General features: G+C 49.5%; 1 protein-coding gene across 2 annotated transcripts; it reads right to left on the bottom strand.

Annotated features, from left to right (window-relative positions):
• Positions 1–10,643: 10,643 nt before the first annotated feature.
• Positions 10,644–16,479, bottom strand: NUDT8 (nudix hydrolase 8). 2 transcript variants are annotated; one of them, XM_043970161.1, is made up of 5 exons: positions 16,213–16,479; positions 13,946–14,105; positions 12,702–12,834; positions 12,270–12,347; positions 10,644–11,547 (listed from the first exon to the last, which is right to left on the bottom strand). In XM_043970161.1, exons 2-5 carry the CDS (start codon positions 14,089–14,091, stop codon positions 11,305–11,307), a joined length of 600 nt encoding a protein of 199 aa, XP_043826096.1. In that variant the 5' UTR covers positions 14,092–14,105; positions 16,213–16,479; the 3' UTR covers positions 10,644–11,304. The 2 variants fall into 2 exon arrangements, with proteins under 2 accessions (XP_043826096.1, XP_043826095.1); XM_043970160.1 differs by having other exon boundaries at positions 13,823–14,105; positions 16,213–16,478.
• Positions 16,480–18,681: the final 2,202 nt, after the last annotated feature.

Below are 18,681 nucleotides of genomic sequence, written 5' to 3'. Positions count from 1 at the left end.
CCACCCCAGTTTCCTGGTCACTAACCCATTGCTATAGGTGCCAGGCTCTTCTATTGCAAGAGCCGGCCCCCTTCTGGAATCTTCTTTTCTCTGGATCTTTCCTTTCCAAGGTGATCAGGAGGCAGGCTGGGTCCCAACCTGGCTGCCTGCTTGATCCACTTAGCCTGGCTTCGGGGGTGAGTTGAGATCAGGGCAGCATTAGACTCAAAGGGCAGACCCAGTGCTGGCAAGCCCGGGATCCTGGGAGAGATACAGTCACACAGCAAGAGTCTGTGGCTCTAGAGCTGGGCTGGACCCAGAGCGGTCAGTTGGTCAGTCAGTCAGTCAGTCAGTCAGTCGGTCAGTGTGTGTTTATTAAACTTTTACTATGGGCACTGTGCTAAGCCCTGGAGATACAAAGAAAGGCAAAAAACCAGAGTCCCCATGTTCTGACTGGGGAGACAACATGTAAGGCAGAGAGTAGACGAAGGAGTGGCCATGGGAACTCCTCAGGCCGGCTAACTATGCCCTCCCCCTCCCCCCTTCCTCTTCCCTCCGTCTCTCCCTCCTCCTTCCCTTCCTTCCATCCTTCCTCCCTTCCTTCCTTCCTTCTTTCATTTCTCCCTCCCTCCCCTTTCTCCCTTCTTTCCTCCCTTCTTTCGTCTCTCCCTCCCTCCCCCTTCCTTCCTTCCTTCCTTCCCTCCTCACATTTGTATAGGCTCCCAAGATTGCAGCTTCATCAGCTTATTGCTAGCAGGGATCGCAGAGTCCAATGCCCTCGCTTAGCAGATGAGGAAATTGAAGGTTAAGGTTATACAAGGAGTGGGTGACTGAGCAGAGATCTGAACCCAGATCCTCTAAATCCAAATGTAGTGTTTATCCCACCACATCATGTTGCCTTGGAGATTTAACATGAATTCTTTGGAATTGTGGTGCATCTGGAAGATCCATGTACAATGTTTTGGTTCCCCCCCTTTTTGTGCCAAAGAAGAAATCTGAATTTTTTCTTTTATTTTATGGGGTGTTTCTAGCAACTCATTGTAAAATTTGGGTTCCTAGGATATAATACAAGACATCCATTTTGTGCATTTCTGAGTTCCTAAACTTCTTTCGTGTCATCTCTGGTTTCTGTAAAACTCCCCCCCAATTCCCATTTAATTTCTTATGCCACCCCATGATAGGTGGAGATCTCGATGGGAAAAGTTGAGGTGTGGAAGGGATAACTACAGTGCACAGGAGGCAAGGAGAGCCCACTCTGGGAGGGGTGATCAGAGGAAATCCTGCTAACTCAGGGCAGGAGGAGTTTTCTGTACCAACAAACTTCTCAGAAGAGAAGGGAACCACGTCCAGGAATATTCTTAGATTGTTGTTGCTGTTCCTCATTTCAGTCACATCTGACTCTTTGTGACCCCATTTAGGATTTTCTTGGCAGAGATACTGGGGTCATTTGCCATTTGCTTCTCCAGCTCATTTTACAGATGAGGAAACTGAGGCAAAGAGGATGAAGTGACTTGCTCAGGATCACACAGCTAGGAAGTATCTGAGGGCAGATTTGAACTCAGGAAGATGACTTCAGGCCAGGCCCTCTTATGCACTGCAGAGCCACCATCAGGCTCATTCTTGGAATTCCTGGACTAGAAAGGACCTTGCCTTGGCAAGGTCAGAGGCAGGTCAGAGATCTGGCCCTTGGGAATCTCCTGGATGTGGCACATCTGAGATGAAAGTTAATGACGTGTTCTGTGTTTGTACAAACTCATCTTCTTCCTCAGGGAGTAGAATGACTAATGGGCAATGTTTTATGTTATATTAACCCTCCTTTTTCCAGCAAGTCCTCTGTGTCCTGGGCATTTTCTGGGTCAGAGGAAATTAATTGTTGCTCCAGACTTGATATCTACATTATACATTGAATACTTTTTTTAAAAAGGGACCCTGTGACCCACATTTTGGGAAAGCCCTAGATGTGAGCCCCATTTATACTTTGTTTTGGGCTTTCCCTGGAAGTTTACTATAGAGTGGGGGTAGGAGAAGGAGAGAGAGAGAGAGAGAGAGAGAGAGAGACAGAGAGTTGATTCTTCCATTGGATCACCCCAGCCCTGAGTGAATCCAGATCTAAGTGAGCCCAAAGACGGAGTCCCTTGTAGGACAGGGTCCTTTGGACTGTGGGTCACACTTTTAAGGCTCAGCTCTTTCATAAAGCCTTCCCTGATCTCCACCTCATTTGTTAGCATTCTCCGTTTCTCTGTCTCTGCCTTTCCTCCACCATCTTGGCTCTACCCCTCTGCTTCTGTCTTTTCTCAAACTACTTTGTATGAATTGATCTGTACATATGTTATATGAGGTAGTCTGATAGTGGGGTCTGTGAACTTGTTTTAAAAAATATTTTGGGGGCAGCTAGGTGGCGCAGTGGATAAAGCACTGGCCCTGCATTCAGGAGTACCTGAGTTCAAATCCAGCCTCAGACACTTGACACTTAACTAGCTGTGTGACCCTGGGCAAGTCACTTAACCCCAATTGCCTCACACAAAAAAAAAAAAGAAAAGAAAAGAAAAGAAAAAGGATAAAAACCCTTGGTAGACACTGTGAGCCCTCTTGGCTTGGTGCTCTAGGTCTTCTGAACTCTTCTTGAAACCACATGCTGTGGAGACAGCATGGATCTTCTGGGGCTTTTCTCCTGCTCAGGTTAACTGGCATGCTGAAGCTCTCTCCCTGCTTCCTCTACCACATGACCTGAGACCATGAGAAGCTAGGGAGACACGTGGTCAGTCTTTTACTGGTATAATTTTATTTATTTATTTTTTTTGCAGGGCAATGAGGGTTAAGTGACTTGCCCAGGGTCACACAGCTAGTAAGTGTCAAGTGTTTGAGGTCACATTTGAACTCAGGTCCTCCAGGGCCGGTGTTTTATCCACTGCACCACCTAACTGCCCCTCTACTGGTATCATATTAATAAATTAAAATATGTTTACCCAAAACTGACATAGCAATAGCAAAATTAATTTTAAAACAACACATACATGGTTCTGTGATGGGGTTCCCAGGCTTCCCCAGACCACCACAGGAATCCTTGGCACTAAGAAGGTTAAGAGTCTCTTGTGGAAGGCTGGTCTGGGTTTAAATCCTGCCTCTGACACTTGCGGCAGCTGTCACTTCACATCAGATGAGCCCCTTTGAACCTACCAGGAAAGAACTAGGGCAAAGCAAAAATTCTGGACTGCCCACTTCCTCTGGGGGAGGCAGTTCCAGTTCCTTACGCTCCAAGCCTCCTTCTGCCCCTTCAATCTTAGGCTTTTGCCTAGGGAAAAATCTCCGATTCCTGTGTGCTCCTGCTTGGGGAAGTTATGAAATATAAAGCCAATAAGATTCGCTTTCATTGGGTTGTAGCGAGATCCCTGACACTGAAGAGAGAGAGAGAGTCGGCACTCACCGTCCATTTATTTCCTATGGCTGGCAATTCACAGTAAGGAACTAACTACATACAAATTAGGAGCTGCATGGGCCGATCGGGCGCTCAGAGTTGATTAATCAGAGATTTAAGCAAACTTTGAAGAGTAGAGGCAAGGTTGGAAACGGGTCCTCAGTCTCCCAGGGAAGGAGGAGAGGAGGAGAGAAGGGGAGGGATCCGTGTCACTTTCAGATCTAGGCAAACCCCATCTCCCTCCTCTCCGCCCTGGGTACCTTCTGCAGGGTTAGCCCCTCCCCTCCCAGCAGATTCCATTTAAAGTAACAGTAGATAATATAAAATACTTGGGAGTCTACTTGCCAAGACAAACCCAGGAACTCTATGAACACAACTACCAAACACTCTTCACACAAATCAAATCAGATCTAAATAATTGGAAAGATATCAATTGCTCATGGATAGGCAGAGCTAATATAGTAAAAATGACAATACTGCCTAAATTAATTTACTTATTCAGTGCCATACCAATCAGACTACCTGAAAATTATTTTATAGAGCTAGAAAAAATAATAACAAAATTCATCTGGAAAAAAACAAAAAATCAAGAATATCCAGGGAAATAATGAAAAAAAATTCACAGGAAGGTGGGTTAGCGGTACCAAACCTGGAGCTCTACTATAAAGTGGCAGTCATCAAAACTATCTGGTACTGGCTAAAAAATAGAGTGGTAGATCAATGGAATAGGCTAGGCTCAGGAAATGCAGTAGTAAATGACACTAGTAATGTAGTGTTTGATAAACCCAAAGACTCCAGCTTCTGGGATAGGAACTCAATATTTGACAAAAACTGCTGGGAAAACTGGAAGATAGTATGGCAGAAATTAGGCATAGACCAACATCTGACACCTTATACTAAAATAAGGTCAAAATGGATACACAATTTAGACATAAGAGGTGATACCATAGGTAAATTAGGAGAGAAAGGAATAGTCTACCTATCAGATCTTTGGAAAGGAAAACAGTTTTTGACCAAACAAGAGATAGAGTATATTATAAAATGCAAAATGGATGATTTTGATTATATCAAATTAAAAATTTTTTGTACAAACAGGAGCAATGCATCCAAAATTAGAAGGGAGGCAGAAAGCTGGGAAACAATTTTTGAGGCCAGTACTTCTGATAAAGGCCTCATCTCTAAAATATATAGGGAACTAAATCAAATTTATAAGAACCCAAGTCATTCCCCAATTGAGAAATGGTCAAAGGATATGAACAGGCAGTTTTCTGATGAAGAAACCAAAGCTATCTATTCCCATATGAAAAAATGCTCTAAATCTCTATTGATTAGAGAGATGCAAATAAAAACAACTCTGAGGTACCACCTGACACCTATCAGATTGGCTAAAATGACAAAAAAGGAAGATAATAAATGTTGGAGAAACTGTGGGAAAATTGGAACACTAATCCATTGTTGGTGGAGCTGTGAACTGATCCAACCATTCTGGAGAGCAATTTGGAATTATGCCCAAAGGGCGATAAAGCTGTGCAGACCCTTTGACCCAGCAATACCACTTTTGGGTCTTTTTCCCAAAGAAATCATGGAAAGGGGAAAGGGACCCACATGTACAAAAATATTTATAGCTGCTCTTTACGTGGTGGCAAGGAATTGGAAGTTGAGGGGGTGCCCATCAATTGGGGAATGGCTGGACAAGTTGTGGTATATGAATACAATGGAATACTATTGTGCTGTAAGAAATGATGAGCAGGAGGAGTTCAGAGAAACCTGGAGGGTCTTGCGTGAGCTGATGATGAGTGAGATGAGCAGAACCAGAAGAACATGGTACACAGTAACATCAACATTGAGTATTGATCTACTGTGATGGACTATATTCTTCTCACCAATGCAATGGCACAGAAGAGTTCCAGGGAACTCGTGATGGAAGAGGATCTCCAAATCCAGGAAAAAAAAAAAAAGAACTGCGGAGTGTAGATGCTGAATGAACCATACTATTTCTTTTGGTTTTGATGCTGTTGTTTTTTTTCTATTTTGAGGTTTTTCATCATTGCTCTGATTTTTTTCTCTTGTAACATGACTAATGCAGAAGTAGGATTAATGTTATTATGTATATAACCTATATCAGATTGCCTGCTGTCTAGGGGAGGGGGGAGGGAGGGGAGGGAGGGAGAAAAATCTGAAATTGTAAAGCTCGTATAAGCAAAAGTTGAGAACTATCTTTACATGTAACAGAAAAAATAAAATATTAATTTAAAAAGTAATTGGGAAATATTTTTTAAAATAAATAGAAATATAATAGAACATAGTTAATGTTAGTATGTGTCCTTTAAGTCAATATTCATGCTGCAGGGAAATTTAGATTACTAGTCTAGACCAATGTTGTCAGACTCAAATAGAAACATCTCTCTCTGGCCACATATTAACTTAGAAACCCACAAATTAACATTATCCATCTTGTATTGCATTTTTATTTATTTCATTAAACATTTCCCAATTACATTTCTTTTTTTTTTTTTTAGTGAGGCAATTGGGGTTAAGTGACTTGCCCAGGGTCACACAGCTAGTAAGTGTTAAGTGTCTGAGGCCTGATTTGAACTCAGGTACTCCTGACTCCAGGGCCGGTGCTCTATCCACTGCACCACCTAGCTGCCCCTACATTTCTTTTTTTTTTAATAAAGTATTTTTTTTCTGTTACATGTAAAGATAGTTCTCAACTTTTGTTTATACAAGCTTTCCAATTTCAGATTTTTCTCCCTCCCTCCCCTCTCCCCTAGACAGCAGGTAATCTGATATAGGATATATATACACACACATACATAATAACATTAAACATATTTCTGCATTTGTCATGTTTTAAGAGGAAAATCAGAGCTATGACGAAAAACCTCAAAATAGAAAAACATCAGCACCAAAAACAAAAGAAATAGTATGGTTTATTCAGCATCTATACTCCACAGTTCTTTCTTTCTTTTTTTTTCTTGGATTTGGAGATCCTCTTCCATCACAAGTTCCCTGGAACTCTTCTGTACCATTGCATTGGTGAGAAGAATCTAGTCCATCACAGTAGATCAACACTCAATGTTGATGATACTGTGTACAATGTTGACTGAACCCTTCTGAGTCTTGTCTTCTCACCTAGAAGGCAATTTGGCTGAACAGGACAGTACCTGAAGTGGAGTACTGAATCATTCTGAATAGGCAGGTTGGGACAGAGGAAAGGACTTTCAAGGCTGGGGATGTCTGTACATTGTTTAATCCTGAGGCTGTAGGGAGCCATTGAGGCTGCTGCAGCTTCTTCTTCTTTTTAAAATTTTATTATTTATTTGTTTGGTTGGTTTTTTGCAGGGCAAGGAGGCTTAAGTGACTTTCCCAGGGTCACACAGCTTGTTAAGCATCAAGTGTCTGAGGCTGGATTTTTTTTTTAAGTGAGGCAATTGGGGTTAAGTGACTTGCCCAAGGTCACACAGCTAGTAAGTGTTAAGTGTCTGAGGCTGGATTTGAACTCAGGTACTCCTGACTCCAGGGTCGGTCTTCTATCCACTTCGCCACCTAGCTGCCCATGAGGCTGGATTTTAACTCAGGTCCTCCTGAATCCAGGACTGGTGCTTTATCCACTGTGCCACCTAACTGCCCCCTCCATTGAGGCTTCTTGTACAGGGGAATGGCAAGATCAGACTGTACTTTAGGAATATCAAGATGGCAGCTAAAAAAAAATTTTTTTTTTTTAAAGATGGCAGCTAGGTGCACCATGGATCAGTAATGGGAGAGAGGCAGGAAGAACAGTGGGGAGACTGTGATAGTAGCCTGGGTGACAGGTGATGAGGACTTAGGATGGTAGTTATATGGAGAGAGAAGGAAAAGGATGTGAGATAGGAAAGAATCAATTGCACTTGGCAACAGATTGAACGTGGGGGATGAGGGAGAGGGCAGTGCTGACAGAAGTGAGGGCATAGGGGGGCAGCTAGGTGGCACAGTGGATAAAGCACCGGCCGTGGACAGGAGTACCTGAGTTCAAATCTGGCCTCAGACACTTGACATTTACTAGCTGTGTGATCCTAGGCAAGTCACTTAACCCCGACTGCCCTGCAAAAAAAAAAAAAAAAAAGCCCTAACCGAGCCTCAACTAGTCTCTCTGCATCCACACAGGAACTCAAAATAAACAAATAAATAAAACAGAAAACCAAGAAAACAAGCCAAAAAAAACACAAGTTGTGGAAAAAAAAAAGAAGTGACGGCATAGGAGGAGACAGCAGCAACAATGTCGTTTGCTGTCAGTGTGTCATATCTGGGAGATACGTTCTATTAGAAAGGATATTGACAAACAAAGTTGAGCTTGTCCATGGGAGTTGACCAAGATAGGGAGTGGTCTCAAGAACATGTCAGAGAAGTAGGTAACAGGATCCCAACTGTGGATAAGAGGCACATGATTCCTTAAGAATACAGTCAGGAGGGGCAGCTAGGTGGTGAAGTGGATAGAACACCAGCCCTGGAGTTAGGAGGAACTGAGTTCAAGTCCAGTCTCAGACACTTACTAGCTGTGTGACCCTGGGCAAGTCACTTAACCCCCATTGCCCTGCAAAAATAAGAATACGGAGGAGAGGGTGAAGCTGGTGAGAAATGATTTGTCTGAGCTAGGTTGGGGACAAGAGGTTGATCAGAGAATAGAGTCGCTGCTCAGGGTGGAATAGACAATAACAGATGGTAGAGAGAAGGGAGAATTCAGACCTATTCTGCTTCTGTTTTCTCCACAAAATGGAAAAATCTTTAGTCTGAGTAGAATAGAACAAAAAAAATGGAAAATAGTTATTTAATTTGGGGGGGGCAGGGAAATGGGGTTAAGTGACTTGCCCAGGGTTACACAGCTAGCAAGTGTCAAGTGTCTGAAGTCAAACTTGAACTCAGGTCCTCCTGAATCCAGGACTGGTGCTTTATCCACTGCACCACCTAGCCGCCCCCAAATAGGTATTTAAAACCTCAAGAGGTAAATGTCATGAGAACATTTAGGGGTTGAGATTTCTGCATCCCAGGCTACTGAAGAAGTTGGTTTATGGGAAGGCTGAGCCAGCAGTGGTGGTTTTTGTGTTCATTGGGAAATCAGGGTTAAGTGACTTGCCCAGGGTCACATCATACAGCTATTGTCTGAGGCTAGACTTGAACTCCAGTGCTGACTGAAGGGCCAGTGTTCTATCCACCAGCTGCCCCTTAATGTCGTCAGTGTTTTTTTGTTTTTCGGTGGGGCAATGAGGGTTAAGTGACTTGCCCAGGGTCAAACAGCTAGTGTCAAGTGTCTGAAGCTGGATTTGAACTCAGGTCCTCCTGAATCCAGGGTTGGTGCTTTATCCACTGTGCCACCTAGCTTCCCCCAATGTCAGTGTTTTGTTTTGTTTTGGGTTTTTTTTGTCGGGGCAATGAGGGTTAAGTGACTTGCCTAGGGTCACACAGCTAGTAATTGTCAAGTGTCTACGGTCAGATTTGAACCCGGGTCTTCCTTAATCCAAGGCCAGTGCTTTAACCACTTCATCCCCTAGCTGCCCCTAGTGGTTTTTGAAAGACAATAGAGAACAGGTGTTGTGGGACAAGAGAAGCACAAGTGTTCCAATTTTCAAGAAAGGCAAAGAGACCGGATCGTTCAACCTGTAGTCCGGTGCACTTGACTTTGTATCCTGGCATCATTCTACATCTAGGATGTGTTTATTATTAAAGGGTTGTTTTCTGAGCATTTGAAAAGAGAAACAGTGGTCCCTAGGAGCTAGCACGGCTTCATCAAGGAAAGGTTGTATTAGACTGATCTCATTTCTTTTGGCCAGGTGTTTACTCAAGGGGCAGATCAAGGGAATACTGGGAACATGGTAGACCTGGGTTTCTGCAAAACATTTGCCAAAATGCGATAAGTAAACGATAAGTTTAATATTTCTACTTTTCAGCATTTTTTGGAGATCTTGATGACTTCATATTTAATTTTTGTCAAGGTGCTAAATACAACTTAGCAGTATCTAAATTTCTTTCTGTCTCCATTCAGTAATCACTAGAGTTCCTTTGTCTCTAATTTTTCCATTAGATTCCGAAGTTTATTCTTTCCTGTTTATGGTCTGAAAGGGGCACATTCTAGTCAATATTTTAATCAAAGATTTGGATAAAAAGTGTAGAAGGCGTGCTTATTCAATTTTCAGAAGGCACAAAGGTAGGAAGGTAGGAGGGATAACTATCATGTTTGAGGAATGAAACAGGATCCAAAAAGCTTTAACAACCTAGGATGTTGGACCAAGTTGAATAAGATGTAATATAGATCTAGTCTTATACCCTTGGATTAAAAAAATCAACTACACAAATACAAGTTCATGGAAGCTTGGCTGGACAGTAGTTTGTCTGAAAAAGATCTGGGGTGAGGGGGTTGTGATGAAATAATGGGATTTAGCAGATACTCAAAGACCCACCTGGAGATTAATCTAGACTGATTGAACAAGTGAGAGTGATTGGCTACTGATTAGCCTACTTCAGGTTACCTGGATTGTAATCACACCTGGCTAGCCCTTAAGAAGGTATTGTTCTCAGAAGCTAGACTGTGAACTCAACTTGAGAACACCTTCAAAACCAATGGATTTGGATGACACCAACCAATCAGCTTGAAGCAGCGTGTAAAGACCGCCTCTGTTCCAGACCTATAAAAAGCTTCCACAGTCAGCTTGCTAGAGAGTTCCTGATTAAAGCAGGCTTGTGAAGGAGGACTTGAGGAAGAACCAGACCAGGCTGGAATTCTAGGCTAAGTAGGCTTTTTTCTTAACTTTCTGAACTCCATGGGAATATCTGTCTGCTTTAATAAATGTTTAATGCCCAAGGACTGGTGCTAAAGCTTCTAATTTAAGGCGACCACAATTTAGATTTTAAACATCACAGGGTGTTGCTAGTGAGCTGTCCCAAGGTGGAATGGGTGGCTGCCCCTCCTTGCAGACCTTCAAGCAGAGACCCAACGGTCTCTGCTCAATGATGGTTCAGATGAAATTCCTGATCAGGAACCCGTGGGGCTAGACAATCTCTGAGGTTCCTTCTAACACAGGGGGTCAAGCTGATTCTGGGCCAGTTTGTCTTGTTTGGGACACTTGGTGTGTGTGTCTATTTGGGCTGGTGAGGTTGGGGATCCAACCCATGGAACACCAACCCAAGGAAGTACCTGCTCAGAAAAAGGCAGAACAAAACAAAATCCTTCTCCTCAGGGAGTTTCCATTCTTCTGGGGAATGAACCAGAGACAACTCTTCAGGTGAAAGAAGGCAGCCTTTATTAAGTTAATGTGGAGTTAAGTTGGTTGTTTGCTAGATGGAGGAATATGTCTGCAGAGTCAGTCAGTCAACAAACATCCAGTGAGTGCTTGCAATGTGTCACTGTGCTATGCACTGAGATACAAAGTAAGGCAAAAACCAGGCCCTGCCCTCAAGGAACTGACACAAATTAAGGAACAGAAGAGATAAAGAGAAGGCACTGGAGGGTGGGGAAGGTGGGAGACACAGGGAAAGTCCTGAACACCAAGAGGCAGAGGTGACAAGGCCAGGTACAGTTCGTGCAAAGTCATGGAGTCAGGAGATGGGGCATGTGTTCCAAGAATTCCAAACAGGGTAGACAATGAGGCTGGGTTGAGCTCAGCAGCCATCAACCCAAGAGACTAGAGAGAGCATCTCCCCCTAACCCTTCTGAGAGACAGCTTTGCCCACCTCCCACAGCAGCCCCTTTTCGTGCAGAGATGGGACTTCTGGCTTCATCTTGTTTGTGTGAAAAGCTGCTTGTGGTTGACTTGGAAGAATAAAGAGCCCCCACCAGTATTGGATTCCCCAGCTGGCTCGGTCCCTGCGTGACTGGGTGCAAGCACAAAAGAGGAAGAGGCAAAGTTCTTAGTGCCCCCAGCTGAACTTTCTGTCCTCTATGTCCTGGTCTCTCCACTCCTCTGCTGCCCAGCAAGACGGGCTATGCGATGATAAGTCCCTGGCACCAGCATCTCCAGTGTGAGCTCTGTGAAGATGGCTGTGAGGCCCCAGATGCGGTAAGGGCCGTGCAGGAAGATGGGCAATGTATAACTGTAGCGACCCTGTTGGCAAAAGTGGGTGTAGCCCTGGTTTTGGGGGTGGAGCAGATGGGCTAGTGGCATCGTGAAGACGTCATCCACCTGGTAAGAAAGGGGAGTGCAGCCCATTAGAGCCAGCAGTGGGGGCAGCAGTTCTGTCCAACAAATTAATTGACCATTCAGGGCACCATGCTGGGTCCTGCAGGGTACTGAGAAGGGAAAGTGGTCAGCAATGGCTCTCCCTATGGGACTTCCTGGAGGGAGGATCCACAGCTTGGGTGCACGTACCACCTATTACCTGGACTATGCTCATTTGTGGGCAGCAGATTTTGGCCCAATACAAGGAAAAAACCCAATCCCTTTTCAAAGGGAGCTTTGTCTACAGGAATTGCTTAACACAGGCCTGTGGAATTGATTCTAACTGTACCAAAGTGGAAATGGGCTGCCTTGTGAGTTCCCTGTCACCGGAGGTCTTAAGCAGGGGCTGGTCCACAGAACCACAATAGCAGAAGGTCCCTTCAAGGCTGGCTAACCCAAGCCGTACCTGATGCGAGATTCTCTAGAACCCAGCTTCTCAAACTGTGGGTCGTGAAAAACTGGGCAACGATCAAAGGTTATATACACCTATTTTATATCCCTGGGGTCGTGTAAAAATTTCTGCTTTCATTCTGTGGAAGTGGAAGCTCTGTGAGGGCAGGCACCTTCTCTCAGGTTTGGCTCAGCCCCCCAGGGCTCCACACACAGCAGATGTTTGCATTAGGGTGTGTAAGGGGCAGGGCCAGGCTTGGGGAGGCCTCTGGGCTGGCCAGATGGGACTCACTCACCTCCTTCGGGTTAGGCGTGAGGTCCAGAGACTCCAGGGGTCCCACCTGGGCAATGACCGGGACAATGACAGAGTTTTTCTGTATGCAGAAGAAGGATCCCAAGTTTGGAGCAGGAAGGGACCTTGGAAGTCAACTTCTGGAAAAGGGAACTGAGGCAGGCAGTGATGAAGTGACTTGTCCAGGGTCACACAGTGCCTGAGGCAGGATATGAACCCAGGTCTTCCTGACCCCAGGTCCAGTGCCTTGCCCATGGAAGGGCAGCCAAAGATACAAAGGAGCACAGCCAGGGTTCGAGTAAAGGCCTCCTTTGGGGGTGGGTAGTGGGTAGGGGCAGGGCCTGCTCCCTCCAGAGGGGAGCCTGGGAGGCCTGGCTGCCAGCCCAGAGCCTCTCTAAGCCTCATGGCTGGGGTCTCGGGGAGGGGCCAGGCTTACCCTGTCATTCACTGGCTTCATGACACCCCACACGTTCTCCTCCTGGATGGGCAGGCCCAGCTCTTCCCTGGTCTCCCGCAGAGCTGTGTCAACAATATCCTGGTCCTGAGGGTCACACTTGCCCCCTGGGAAACTGAGGCACAAAAACTTGGGAAAGGCCCTCCATTCTCTGCCCTCGTGCTGGGGACGGCGAGCTCTGGGGCCAGAAGGCAGCGCCCTGGCAATGGCACCTCCCCCCGATGCCCTCGGTCCTTTCTGGCTTCTCCAAACCAGGGCCCTCCAGTTTTTTTCTTTTTGTTTTTTTTTTCTCCTTGCAGGCAATGGGGGTTAGGTGACTTGCCCAGGGTCACACAACTAGTAAGTGTCAAGTGTCTGAGGCCGGATTTGAACTCAGGTACTCCTGAATCCAGGGCCAGTGCTTTAACCACTGCGCCACCTAGTTGCCCCGGCCGTCCAGTTTTAACGTTCTAGGTTCCAAGGTCCTTTCCGGTTCTCAGGCCCTCTGGGCTGATATTTCCACGTTCCTCATGCCAGATCCCTGTTCAGATACTGTGTTCTATGTTCTAAGGCCTCTCTCAGTGCCTGTATTCCATGTTCTAATGGCCCCCAGGTCTAACATTCCATGTTCCATGTTTCCACACGTGTGCTCCCTCCATCCACTCAGTCCCCAACCCAAGAGCAGCCTGCTCTCAGAGGCTGGACCCTGAGCTGGGCTAGTCCCATAACAATGGACCCCCACCCCCCCCTTGAGCTCTACAGGCTTGGTACAATCACAGTGACAAAGGGTTCCCTTGTGTCCAGAGTTGTGCTGGGCTAGGGGGGTGCCAGGCTCCTCTGGGGAACCCATCTGAGCAGGGCTTTAGTCAGACAACCATAGGATGGCAGCGGGGAAGGGTCCTTAGCCACCAACTACTCCAATCCTCCCATTTTACAGATGGGAACTTGCGGCCCAGAGGAGGGAAGTAACTCTCACCCAGGTGGGTGAGCCCCAAACCCAGGGAGCTAACTCTTCTCCTGGGCCCCTGGGCTCCCTCCTAGGGCTAGGGGGTTGGGGCCGGCTGGCTACTGCACGAGGGCCCCGGCCAGCATCAGCCCAGGCTCCCTGTGCCCACCCGGGGTACCTGACGTCGCCTTTGTGCCTCCCTATGAGGCGGCTGGAGCGCAGCGTATAGAGCAGAGACGGATCTCCATGCACGGAGCACAGGGGCACCAGCACCGCCGCTGAGGCCTCCCGATGGCGGTACCTGGCTGTGGTGGCCTCCAGCAGCTGTCGGCAGCGCAGTTCATTGGCACTAGACAGGGAGTGGCGAGCAGCCTCCTCTGGGCTTAGGGGGCCATTCCCTCTCCAGGGGCTGGGCAGCCTGCTGGCCAGGCGCAATGTGGGTAGCATGGCACCATGGAGTTCTGTGGAGGGATGGAGGCCGGGGTGAGGCGGCCTGCCTCCCCCAGCTCCCAACTCTACACAGCATGGGAACGGGGCACCAGAGGGAGGCCCCAAGAGAATGAGCACTGGGATTGGGAAGCAGGAGACACAAGTTCAAATCCTGGGCCTGCTACTGGCTGGGCCTGTGACCTTGGGGAGGTGACATCTTCTCCCCAGCCCTTGGCCTCCTCCTCATTCTAGCCTCCGTGGCCAATCAGGATCCATTCAAGTCCAGGCCGGGGGCCTTCTTCCCCACTGCCTGTCCCCATGGGTGACACTGGCCCTCGGACCTCAGATAGTGCTTCCTTTAATAATAAATGCCCCAAGTCCTCCTGGGATAGGTCTCCAGGGTGGGCTGCTTCTATACCACAGGGGCCTGGGGGTGGGTTGTGTCCACATCTTGGGGGCTTGAAATAATTTTCTTCCCTCTTCCCTCTTGGAGCCTGGCCTGGCCCCACCTCGGCTCCACTTGCCCCCTCGGTGGATTCTCACTGTCCAACCTCAACTATACCCGTCTCCCTCAGCACTCAGCCCCCACCCCCCCCCCACAAAAGCCTCTCCCTTGCATTACTATAATGGTCTCCAAGTGGTTCCCCTGCCTCCAGTGTCTCTCAGTCTCTCTCCCTCCCTCCCAAACTTCATACTGAGAGTCCTAAGTGATCCGACCAGCTGCTTCCCAGGTCACTAATTTCTGATGGCTCCCAATTACCTTATGCTTTTGTCAAATCAGCCTTTGGGGGGACTTTTACAATGTTGAATTCTCCTTGAGATCTTTGGCTTTCCGGCCACAGGGCAGCTTGTCCCTCCTGGGCCGGTGACTATGCACCAGGAGGCCGGGAGCTCTCTGGGCTCTAGGCCTTGCCTGCCTCCCCTGGCTGCTAAAAGAGGCTCCCCCTCTAGCCTCCCACAGAGCCCTGTTTCCTCCCAAATACATTGTATCTAGTTTGTATCCAGCTCTCTCTTTGTTTCCTCCATAGACTGTAAGGTCCCAGAGGGCAGGCACTCTCCTTTTTCTCTTCATGGGTGCTTACCTACTGCATGTGCCTGAGGAATGCTTGTGCAGTGATGGAAGGGCCTTCTCAGGCTGGAAAGAAGGGCTCTGGGCCCAGGGCCCAGGGTCACCATTAAGTCGTCACCCCCAGGCCCCCAAGCTCAGCCAGCACTGGAGGAGCCCTGGCTGGATGCTAGAAGAGGGCCTGGGTCAAGGTACTTCCCAGAGGAACTCCCCTCTTAGAGCTGGAACCTTCTCTGGGCCTCAGTGGGCTTCTCTGCCCAGGGAAGGGGTAGTCCCTCCCCCAGGTGGCTTCCAGCTGTGTTGTCTAGAACATGAGAGGGAGCTGGGTTCAAATTGGGCCTCTGACACCGACTAGCTCGGGAGAGGTGTCTGAACCTCAATTTCCACATTTGTGACCTTCGGGTGACCATCCGACCTCAAAGGGTTGTTGGGGGATCGAGGGAAACAAAGGAAAGCCACCTGCAGACCTTAAAGGCCTATACAGTGGAAGCCGCTGTTACGTGCCATGGCTCCTCCCAATTTTGACGTTCTCTCTTCCTTGAGGTTTCTGTCAGTCTGCACCCTAAGAACCCTTCCGCTTGCTCGACTAACCCTAGCAGGCGCACTCGCTGTCCCTGGAATCCAAGGACCAGGGTTCAAATCCCACTTCTGACACGAGTTCCCCGTCTCCCCACCCCTCCCTCCCCGGGCCTCAGTTTCTGGCGCCGTAAAAGGAAGGGGTCGGTCCCGATGGTCTCAGACGCCCAAAGGCAAAGCTGCCCCCTCCCTGAGGGGCTCAGGGGCTACCCCAGGAATGCCCCGCCCCCGCCCACCCGCGTCCGCGTATTTCCAGGGGGAGCCTGAAAACCGCAAAGCGAGACGGGAAGTTTTGGGGGGTAGGTAGGGGGAGGGGTGCCACAGGAAGGAGTCATCCGGCTCGGTTATTATCAAGGTCAAGGCCAGGGGCGGGTCTGGCCCGTATCCCGAGGATCCTGGCTCGGCAGGGGGCGGCACGAGGCGCAGGCCTCGGGGTGCTCTCCAGGAGAGGGGAGGGGGGAGATCGAGGAGCCCTCCCCCTCCCCCCAAGGACTGACCTGAGCCCGTGGGGCCGTTGCAGGAGCAAGATGGCTGCGGGGGCGGGGCCTAGGGGGGCGGGACTGGGGTCCTGGCGCGATCCCCCGGCCCGCGCCAGCCGGGGCTGGGCGTGTGCGCGGGTGCACGAGTGCACCCACGGAAGGAAACTCGGGGGTGCAGGGTAAGGGGGCGTTGTCGGGGTCGGTAGGGGGTTCCGGAGTTCAGTGTTCACGGCCCTGGCCCCACCTCCGGGCTTGGCGCCCTAAGGGTCCAGGGGTTCGGCCCAGGAAGAGGGAGGGGCTTAGCTGCCTCGGCCGTAGGCCCTGGGGGGCGGGGCGGGATTCCCAGGTGTGAGCCGGGACTCCTGGGAGCTCCACCCCCTTCCTTCTCAGAGCCCCTCCCTTGGCGTTCAGACTGGGGCTCGAGGTCGGGCTTTACACCTCCCTCCACCCCCCTCCCTTGTCTTGTCTCTATGACCTTGGACAAGTACTTTCCGCCCTCCCCTTCTCTAAAAGGGAGCAGGGGTCACCCTGAGTGACCTCCTAGGTCCCTCGAAGACAGTTAGGGCAAACAAGCTTTGATTATGCGCCTACTGTGTGCTGGGAATGCAAAGAAAAGCCAAAGAGGGTAGTGCCTGCCCTGAGGGAGCCCGGTCTGATGGGGAACACAACCGGCGAAACCCTGTATCCAAACGGGAGTCAGACGGGATAAATGCGGGCTAATCCGCAGAGGGCAGGTTCCGGAAGGGCCTCAGGGCTCCAGAAGGTGGGATTGGAGCCTTGGAGGCTTGTAAACCGGGGTAGCAGGCCTGGGGCTCCCTCTGCCTCCTGGGAAGGCAGTGGCACCCCCACCCCCAGCCACAAAAGGCAACCCCTCAAATCCGGTCCTCCCCGGGTCAACAGAAGGTTTTTTCTGTGTCACCTCCCATTCATGAACTTGGGGAAGGCAGTTTTCCAACTGCCACATATTCCTCATCGCTATCACAGGCTGGGGAAGAAGATGACCCCTCTGTGTTACAGTGGAGACGTCTGCGTTCAAATCCCAACCCAGACATCTACCTTGTCGCATGGCCTGAGCCTCAGTTTCTCTATCTGTACAATGGATCGCACTTAAACTCTACCTCTCAGGGTGGTAGTGAAGGAGGCACTTTTTAAACCTCTAAACCCTGAGCCATTCAAATGCCTCCAAGCACATCATTCCTGATCGCGTTGGCGCTGAATATCTGTGAAATTCCATCCGCAATCCCTCGGCAGGTGCCGCTCCTGACTGGCCATTCTCTACCAAGCCACAGAAGCCTCCTTGCCCTGGTGCCCCCTCCACCATCGCCTGCCCATTGCACTATGGGACGGCTCTCACCGGGAGGAGGTTTAGAACAGCCTTAAGTTGGCTTCCCTGCCTCCCCCGCCCCCAACCCCACCCCCACCCCTCAGTAGCTCTGGGGCCAAGGGAACGAGTCTATGAGTCTGTCTCTTCCCCAGACCTCGAAGGTGGCCGGCGGGTCTTTGCCACACCCACAGCTAAAGGTCTCAGATTCCCTCCCGTCCATCCACGAGTGGTCCCATCCCAAGGCCCTTTAGCGAATGGGCTGCCGCCCTCTGGGCGTCCTCCAGCGGATCACTGCACTTCCTGAGATTCGGCCCAGAACGGGAGCATCCGATCCCAGACTGCCAGAGCCCGGCAGGAGAGCGGGGGCGTGGGGGCTGCTACTGGTCCTGGCCCCTCGCTCCTCGCTGGGGGTTAGGTGGACCCCACCCACACCACCCAGTCCAGACTGGTGAGTGAGTGACTCTGGTCACCCCTTGGGTAGTGTTCGAAGGGAGCAGGCGGCTCCCGACCGAGCTTCTTCATCAGCATCTCTTCACACCAATAAAATCACAGCCAGCCGGGCCCACCTCTCATCTTATTCCTTTGGGCCAGACTTTGACCGGCCAGGATCTCTCTGGGTCTCAACTCCGTCCTCCATCAGGCACCCCCCCCCCCATCAGCTTCACTACTGCACGTGTTCATGCCAATTGTTTAATGTTCAAGGAGAGGAGCAGAGACAGGAGTCACCCCCACCCCCAATCGCTTTGGTTCCTGAAGCCTATGTCCCCTCCAGCCTGGCCTGGGTCCTCCCCAAACCTGTGGAACTCAGGATAGGGGAGGAGGGTGTGGGTCAGCCAACCCCAAAGACCAGCTTCCAGGGGTCTCCTGGTGCCTCTCCAATCCACAGCCTTGGGAAAATGTGGGTCTGCCGGGGGCAGAGGAGGGGTCTGTATGGGGGAAGGGGCAGAGGGTGGGTCTGTGTGCCAGGTTCTGATGGTTTTTATCCCTACTCTTTCCAATATCCACTGGCCTATAATGTGGCCAGAGACAAGAGTTGGGGGCATTCCTCTGGGGCATCAAACATGGTGTCTGAACATGACCTCTGACCCTGTGGGTCTGGGTTGGGTCTCTCAGTCTCGCTCTTGGGGCAGGTAGGGTTGGGTCACTGCTGTTTTTCCCTGTGT

Source organism: Dromiciops gliroides, chromosome 6 (genome assembly GCF_019393635.1).
Source record: "Dromiciops gliroides isolate mDroGli1 chromosome 6, mDroGli1.pri, whole genome shotgun sequence".
Classification (NCBI taxonomy): domain Eukaryota; kingdom Metazoa; phylum Chordata; class Mammalia; order Microbiotheria; family Microbiotheriidae; genus Dromiciops; species Dromiciops gliroides.
The sequence above is the reverse complement of the archived record's forward strand: the minus strand, read 5'-3'. Positions and strand labels throughout refer to the sequence as shown.

Bases quoted from the DNA above. Each gene is read 5' to 3' on its own strand.
- NUDT8 (XM_043970160.1), bottom strand. From the start codon at position 14,091: ATGCTACCCACATTGCGCCTGGCCAGCAGGCTGCCCAGCCCCTGGAGA. The intron at 12,835-13,822 runs GTACCCCGGGTG...TTTGTGCCTCAG, and splicing joins AGGCACAAAGGCGACGTCAG to TTTCCCAGGGGGCAAGTGTG. The intron at 12,348-12,701 runs GTAAGCCTGGCC...TTCTGCATACAG, and splicing joins TGAAGCCAGTGAATGACAGG to AAAAACTCTGTCATTGTCCC.